General features: G+C 39.9%; 2 protein-coding genes across 2 annotated transcripts; one reads left to right on the plus strand and one right to left on the minus strand.

Annotated features, from left to right (window-relative positions):
- Positions 1 to 400: 400 nt before the first annotated feature.
- Positions 401 to 1550, minus strand: MRPL32 (mitochondrial ribosomal protein L32). Its single transcript, XM_065751840.1, has 3 exons — positions 1433 to 1550; positions 1148 to 1329; positions 401 to 685 (listed from the first exon to the last, which is right to left on the minus strand). Exons 1-3 carry the CDS (start codon positions 1548 to 1550, stop codon positions 431 to 433), a joined length of 555 nt encoding a protein of 184 aa, XP_065607912.1. The 3' UTR covers positions 401 to 430.
- A 223-nt stretch (positions 1551 to 1773) lies between these two features.
- PSMA2 (proteasome 20S subunit alpha 2) lies at positions 1774 to 7499 on the plus strand. Its single transcript, XM_065752267.1, has 8 exons — positions 1774 to 1881; positions 3503 to 3579; positions 4023 to 4155; positions 4521 to 4643; positions 5004 to 5085; positions 6429 to 6502; positions 6939 to 6996; positions 7080 to 7499. The coding sequence occupies exons 1-8, from the start codon at positions 1841 to 1843 to the stop codon at positions 7194 to 7196; spliced, it is 705 nt and encodes a 234-aa protein (XP_065608339.1). The 5' UTR covers positions 1774 to 1840; the 3' UTR covers positions 7197 to 7499.
- Positions 7500 to 7833: the final 334 nt, after the last annotated feature.

Genomic DNA, 7833 nt, shown 5'->3' on the forward strand with positions numbered 1-7833 from the left:
ATTAACATATAACCACATCCTTCCTCAATAATATTATTTGTTTCTAATAAATATTTTCAACTTTTTTTTTCTATAAGACTAGCAGCCAAAACTGGAAAGCAGATTTCTTTAGGAATCTTTTATTTTATATGTCATCGTTTTTCCTTTGTTAATAGTAACTAAAAAAAATTATTTACAAAAACAGCATACAACATTAACAGACAAAGTAGTTACTTTACTGTATGTAGATGTCCAGCAAGATTGTCCAACTTCTTAATTGCTGACAGCTATGATAGGTACATCACTGAGAAGCATTGCCCACTGCATGCTGCAGAAGCAATACACAACATGAAATGTGATTTGAGCTTCCCAAAGTTCACACATCTTCAGAATCAGCACCGATTGAACAAAACCAGGAAAACATTTTTTAAAAACATGCCCTGTCTTGCCATTAATTTTGAGAAAACCACGAAGGACGCTTCCTGGCTCTCTCAACGATCCGCTTGCCTTCATCTTTTTCTGTGGGCTTTTCTCCATCATAAAGGACTGCAGTCTCCACAGTAGGAGCATTAAATGGCCCTCCTTCCTTTTTACCCATTTCCTTCCGTATCTGTTGAGTCTCTGCTTTGACTTTAGCGTAACAATGACCACAAAGGATGTGCTTCAGTTTCAAGTTTCCACACTCAGGGCAAACATCTATGTTCCTCTGAAAAAAAAAGAAAAAAAAAAAGACAGTGGAAAATGTGAAATTCTGTAATTTGCGCAATCAGACAATCAATAAAAAACAGGGAGCAGCTGCAAAACATTAAGAAACATTCAATGAAATACTAGGGAAATTCATTTGACTTTTCAGAACTTGTTCTTCCACTAATGCCTGTCTTCGGTAATGTATTTCTATATCAATTGCTGATTACTAAAATAAGCCCCTAGAAAGCAGAAATTTTTCCCATTTATACTAGCTGTGCAGCTAGAATCCGCATTCTGTTGATTTCCATGCGAACTGTCACCTTTTACTTAGCCACAGTCTGCCCACACACATGACGGTGCGTATTACAATGCATGTGGAAGACTGCGATGCCTTTTAAACTTGTTCATAAACAAACTCCAGAACGCTTTTACAAGGCAGTTTGTAACCGTTCTCCAGGGCAAGCTTAAGTATCGCCATCACCTTGACCGGTATGAGCCTGCTGGGATTCCTCCGCCTGCAGCGGTTCACCTCGATGCTGCGCCTTTTCTTCGGTGCCGCCATCCACACGACGCTGCCGAGGAGGCGCGGCCCCTCGCCGCTCCCCGCGGTGCCCGCTGCCGGCTCCGGCAGACAAACGGGGGCCTGGAGCGCCGGCACCAGCCCTGAAGGGGAACAGAACTCGTTACCGCCGTCCTCCCTCGACCGCCTGAGGGCAAACGTGGGCCCCGCCGCCGCCGCCGCCGCCACCCGCCCGTCTCGGCCTACCCCACAGCGGGCTCTGTAGCCCACAGACGGCCGGCAAGCCGCCGCGCTCCAGCCACTGCCAGCAGCGCTGGAGAAGAACGCGGATCGGCGGCACCAAATGCAACACCACGATCGCCATGCCGACACGAGCAGCAGCCGCCCGCGGCCTTCTGTAGATGGGAGCGCAAGACTTCGGCTCCCAGCAACCCTTGCGGCTACCAGCACGCTCGGGCGTCAGAGGGAGGGACAGCCTCCAATTCCCGCCATGCCTCACGGCGGATGTCCTGGCCAATCGCGTCCCTCGCGGGCTCGGCGCTCTCCCCTCGTGGCCAATCAACGTGTCTTCGCGCAGGAGAAGGGCGGGGCGATCGGGTAGATCGCGCCTGCGCAGAGACAGCTGGCGAGGAGAGTTCTGCGGCTGGTTCCAAAATGGCGGAGCGCGGTTACAGCTTTTCTCTCACCACCTTCAGGTGTCTGGCGGGAGGGGGAGAGCTGCGGGTCCGGGCTCTCAGCGGGCAGGCTTACGGCCGAGGAGGGGAACGGTGCACAGTCTGCTAGAAGTGGCCGTCCGGCGTGGGGGAGGCACGAGGAAGGGACTTTGCAGAGTCATTGCGCCCCGGGAGCCGGGCCTGAGCGCTACTGCTGCTGGACCCAGGCACAAGGGACGGGCGTGAGGGAGGGCTGGGGCTGCCTTCAAGCGGTATGAAGGAGCACGCGGTCCTCCCCGCCTCTTCCAGCAGGATCGGGCCGTGCCCCCGTGCCCATGTCTAGGGGCTCACGACCTGCCCGAGGGGCACGGGGACGTTTGAGGGTTTGCTGCAGGGCGGGTTTTGCTGGTGTGCGGATGACAAGAAGCCATCCGATGAGCTCCCGATAAACATGCAAGGCTTTATTTCACCTTGTGCCGTGCTTTGCAGGCAAGCAGTGCTTTCTAGTCGTTTTCTGTCACGCACAGCCTGGATGTAGGATAGTTGCGTGCACTGAATGTGTTGTTGGAGCAGTAGCTGTTAAAATGTTAATCCTAATACTCCAGCTGCAGATTAATTCAGAGAAAAAGAAAATGTTTTCAGATTTCATTTATTTATTTATTAATGAAGGTGCTAAATTCTCAAGGATTATATTCTGAAGCTGCCAAAAGAGAAACTGAAAGTAAGAGTCTGCTGGCTTTGGTAGAGTGGCTACTTAATCTCAGGGTAGTGCTGTGTAATTGAGAAATCGCAAAGTAGTTCTCTAAAGTGATGCTGCAGTTAAGCAAATGAGGCAATATGAGAGGAATCTTCTTAATTGTTGAATTCAGCTGAATATGCCCACTTTGCTCAAAGGAGTGAATTCTTCATTAGCTCTTTCCTAATGGAATTACAATTTTTGTGTACTTTGCAAAGCACTAATGCTATGAAACTTTTGGGGTTTGTATTCATGTAAGAAAGATAACAACTACTTATGCATTCCCATATTCACTTGTCCTGCATTCTGAGAATCATTCATTTTAGTTTGTCTTAGTTTTTACATTATTCTACTGTTCTGGATATTTTGATTCTCATGCACGAAATTACAGATTTGTTTGTTTTTGTTGATGATCATTAAAGCAAGATGTAGGAATATGGAGGAATATTGGAGGTGAAATGGGATATTTACATCTTGTGTTGTTGGATTTATTGGTGAAAAAGAATAGCAGTGGTTTACTTCAGTCTTTCAGCATTGAGCTTCACTGTTTAAAAAACTTTTGCAAAACACATAGAAATGCTACTTCTGTAGAAATCCATGATATGCTCTAAAGATTCCTTCGCCAAGTAGGGAACTTAGTTTAAATGATACAAAGCTGGAGAACTGCATTGCAATCAGATCTAATCCTATCCAAGAAGCATTAGTTTTCAATGATGTTACAGACAGGTATCACAGCAGTACCACACAGCAATAATTTCTGGGCTATATCACCCTGGTTCTTTTAAAATCTAAAGATTCTTTTTTAATTATAATTAGAGGATGCAGATACTAGTTGTAAAGAGATTAAAAAGGAAGTTAACATCAGATTGATGTGTATTTGAGCATATCAGAATTGTGTCAGGCTTACTTCTGCCTTTTCCTTTTCAGTCCTTCTGGGAAACTTGTTCAGATTGAGTATGCTTTGGCTGCAGTGGCTGCAGGAGCTCCATCGGTTGGGATTAAAGGTTTGTTCAGATCATAACTACACAAGTGAAAGACTTGAGTATTATCAAGAAGGAGGGGAACATAGAGCTCCTTTTGAGGAGAAGAAGGTTGCTAGGGTAATTTTGGAGACATAAGTAGGAAAAAAACACCTTTTGGTTGGAGTGTTATTGTTACTTAATAAGTCTAGATATGTTTCCATGTATAGAAATATTTATTTCAACTGCTCAGTTATTAATATATACTTGAGAATATCTAAAATGGGATTATAAGAGCTGTGTGTTTATTTAAAATGGGGAACAATATGTTGGGTGGATTCATCAAGTATCTCTTTAACATGACTGTAAACTTGAAGAGATTTTTAAAAATGGAGGAGAAAAATTATTTGTTCCTTCAAATTTGTTCTGTATGTCTACTGCTTTCTATAAGTGTAGTTTAATATACAATAAATCTTTTTCTTTTCTAGCTGCAAATGGAGTGGTGTTAGCAACGGAAAAGAAGCAGAAATCCATTCTTTATGATGAAAGGAGCGTCCATAAAGTAGAACCAATTACCAAACATATAGGCTTAGTGTATAGTGGTATGGGTCCAGATTACAGGTATTAAAAAATAATTGTTTGTTCATCGTTTAGATACATTTTTCTGTATGTATAGTGTAATGTTCTGTTACACTGTATATGAGATCTTCTTTCTCTATAAAGTTGTCATAATATTAATTACCTTGGTAAATAATTCTCTATCTTAAAAATCAGTGTGAGATAAAGAGTGATGAATTCAATCTTAGCTTCTATTTTTCGGAGTACTTCAGGGAGTACTGAGTTGATAACTGTATTATCTTATGTTTCCATACACCGGTTTTATGTCAGAAGCGTAATTCCTTTGCATAGTGATTATTAACAATTTTCAGCTAAAATTGTAACAAATAGTTGCATTTCTAATACAATAATGTCATTTCTGTTTTTAGAGTACTTGTCCACAGAGCACGGAAGCTGGCCCAGCAGTATTTCTTGGTTTATCACGAGCCCATTCCAACAGCTCAGCTAGTACAAAGAATTGCTTCTGTGATGCAGGAATATACACAGTCTGGGTATGTGGTATTATGAAGTTTGAAGGTAGTTGTCATACTTGACCTTTTTAACTACCTGGTGATTAATTTTTAATGTCAGAAATACAGATATTTTTTCACTGGAAAATGCTCACAGAAAGTGGATGAGTGGGAGGACTGCTAGCTGACAGTGGGTGAGATTGTTATCATATCTTGATTAGGTTGTCTAGTCATTCACGATAACAGCTCTGTGCTGGTGGGAGGCCTTTGGGGAAGTTTACTGCATCCAAAGTAATTCAGCTTTGGCGTTTAGTGAATGAATTTATGAATTCTGCATGCCAACTCTGAGCCTTTTTTTTGTTTGTTTGTTTAATGTGGTTTTGTTGCTTTTTTTGTATGTAGAGGTGTTCGTCCATTTGGTGTATCACTGCTAATATGTGGCTGGAATGAGGGGCGGCCCTATTTATTTCAGTCAGATCCATCTGTAAGTATCTTACATTTGTAAGTTCTACTGTTGATTTAAAATACCAAAAACTTTGTATGTGCTCATGAAATACTTTCTGTTATTTGAAGAATCTGGAGCTAGAAGAAAAGATTCCTTAGCCAGAATTTAGAAGTCGGAATCATCTGTGCTGTGAGCATGCCTGGAGTTTTGGCTGCCATGCCAAAGGAAATGTGGGAAGTGGGTGGCACCTGCTTGCTTATTCTGTGCCTCCATATTTATGGGCTGCATGAGGAATGGCAGCAGTTTTTGAAGGACATAACCACCCTTTGTCATGTCTTCCCACCTGCTTGGTAGTGACAGCAGGAGTCATTCTGGCATTCTGCAGCAGGTACCAAGAAAAATATTTAAGCACTTGCACAGCTCAAATAGTTATTCCCTAAGCTGTAGCAAAATTAGGCCAACATCTGCTCCAGTGTGAAATGCAATGCAAGTGCTTTCATAGTTAATGGCAGTGGTTAATTTACATGAGTTTATTTGCTGTGTTGGAATAGTATTTTTACTAAAATTTTCCTGTTGATGCCTGTGCGAGTTGTACGACTTTTCATGAATTTAAAAATCAGTTACTCTCATGATCTTCAATAAGCTTCACAAACATGAGTTGCTACATGACGGTTAAAAAGCAGAATGTAAGGCATCTTGATTGAGGTATAGCATTGGTGTGATCGTCTGTGCCGTAGGAAAGAACAGAACCAAAAGCTAAATACCTTAGTAGTAGCTAAGATAAATCAGATGGCTGATTTACAGCAAGTCTTTCAAAATATGTATATACATGTGGATTTATTTGTGTATATATAAACACACACATATAAATGTGCATATAAATATGTACATATTCATAATATTTATGTATGAGCTGAGGTTTGTGTGAGAACTGACAGTTCATTCTCAAGCGCAAGCATAGAGTTTCTGTTCAAGGAGTCAATCCAAATTTAAACTATACCAACAATGTACTAAATTCGTTTGTCAAAGTAGTAGGAGGCCCAATTTATCAACAAGGCCCAATAAAGATGTTTTGTAAATTTTCACAGCAAAATGTTTTCATATCAAATTAGTCTGAGTGTGACCCAAAATAATCTCTCATCTTGTTGTAACATTTAGCGTTTTTGTAATGGCTTCTGTACTTTTTAGCAAATAATTGAATATGTAATGTTTGACTGAATTGCAGAAGTCAATAGATTGATTGTGGAGATACTCAAGAGCCGCCTGGACACCTAGCTGTGCAATCTGTCTAGGGAACCTGCCTTGGAAGGGGGTTGGATTACATGATCTCTGGAGGTCTGTTCCAACCCCTACAGTTTTGTGATTCTGCATTGCTTTTACAGGGAGCTTATTTTGCTTGGAAAGCAACAGCAATGGGAAAAAACTATGTTAATGGGAAAACGTTCCTTGAGAAAAGGTAGTGTATTTCAAATATGTCTACAAAAAATTATTTTTTCCAGGTTTCAGATTAAAAAGTCAGAAAAATAAAATTATACTTCTGAATTATCAGTACAAAGATATAAAATACTTAGAATATGATGTTTCTAATTAACTTATTTAATGTGTACATTATATTTGCTTTATTAAACTTTAATTTTTGTATGTATGATTAATTAATCCAGTACAGTAAGCAGTATATTTAATATATTCCCAAAAATATTTTTCTACAGAGTATCAGCAGTGGTAGTGAATTTTTTAACTACAATAATTATTTTGAATATTAATATACCAGTTCTTACAAATTTTTGTATTAAAAATATGGAGATTTTCATAGTGTTTGGGTTTTTAGAGGTTCTAGACTTACTAGGATTCAGAAACATTGTACTGTGCTGAAATACGTGATCTTTTTACAGATATAATGAAGATTTGGAGCTTGAAGATGCCATTCATACAGCTATCTTAACATTAAAGGTTAGCAAAACATTTAAAGAATGTATATCTTACTGTTCCAACTATCACTGAAATGATTCACTGAACTGTGTTTTCTTTAATAGGAGAGCTTTGAAGGGCAAATGACAGAAGACAACATTGAAGTTGGCATCTGTAATGAAGCTGGTTTTAGGAGGCTAACTCCAACTGAGGTTAAGGACTACTTGGCTGCAATAGCCTAGTAGAAACTAAGTAAGACTGTGAATTCACACTAAGGTCTTTTTAATTTTGGGCTCCTTAAATGTTTTTCTTTGCAGTTTTTGCATACTTATTTCTACATGGTTTGTCAGACAGATTTTTTAAATATTATGGATGGAAATGCAACAGTCCTAATATTGTAATAAATTGAATCTTAATAATGCAGTTAATTCTTTCCCTTGATACATGGAAAGTTTGTACACAAAATACTGTACAAAATGTGAAGTTATAATGAACACATAAAAAGGCAAAAGAATAAAATTTGAAGGCCACTGTTTTGGGGGAAAGTGTCTGTGTGTCTTTTCTCATAGGTTGTTTGTTGATCTGAAGCTGAGATTTTGGTATCTTCATTGTTGAGGTACAGTTTTTTACACATGAGCCATGGTGAACAGATGTTAGACCTTCTTTTAAAGAACTTCTAAATTCTGAGTGTACAAGATAATTTTTTCACTTTAGGATCTTGTGTAATTGTGAAGTAACTTATGAAAATTCGTTGCTGTGGTGTAAAACATCATGTACTTCCATAGAGATGCAGAACAGTCCCATTTGGAGCATGAACTGTGATCTAATTGAACAGCTCTGCTTCTGAGTGTCTAGAATTGTTTTAGTCTTTGTGTCTTA

This window comes from Cyrtonyx montezumae, unplaced genomic scaffold (genome assembly GCF_038088225.1).
Source record: "Cyrtonyx montezumae isolate F1298 unplaced genomic scaffold, pur_monq_1.0 scaffold_8, whole genome shotgun sequence".
Taxonomy (NCBI): domain Eukaryota; kingdom Metazoa; phylum Chordata; class Aves; order Galliformes; family Odontophoridae; genus Cyrtonyx; species Cyrtonyx montezumae.

Bases quoted from the DNA above. Each gene is read 5' to 3' on its own strand.
- MRPL32 (XM_065751840.1), bottom strand. From the start codon at position 1,550: ATGGCGATCGTGGTGTTGCATTTGGTGCCGCCGATCCGCGTTCTTCTC. The intron at 1,330-1,432 runs GTAGGCCGAGAC...GTTCCCCTTCAG, and splicing joins GCTACAGAGCCCGCTGTGGG to GGCTGGTGCCGGCGCTCCAG. The intron at 686-1,147 runs GTGATGGCGATA...TTTTTTTTTCAG, and splicing joins GCAGGCTCATACCGGTCAAG to AGGAACATAGATGTTTGCCC.
- PSMA2 (XM_065752267.1), top strand. From the start codon at position 1,841: ATGGCGGAGCGCGGTTACAGCTTTTCTCTCACCACCTTCAG. The intron at 6,503-6,938 runs GTAGTGTATTTC...ATCTTTTTACAG, and splicing joins AAAACGTTCCTTGAGAAAAG to ATATAATGAAGATTTGGAGC. The intron at 6,997-7,079 runs GTTAGCAAAACA...TTTCTTTAATAG, and splicing joins CAGCTATCTTAACATTAAAG to GAGAGCTTTGAAGGGCAAAT.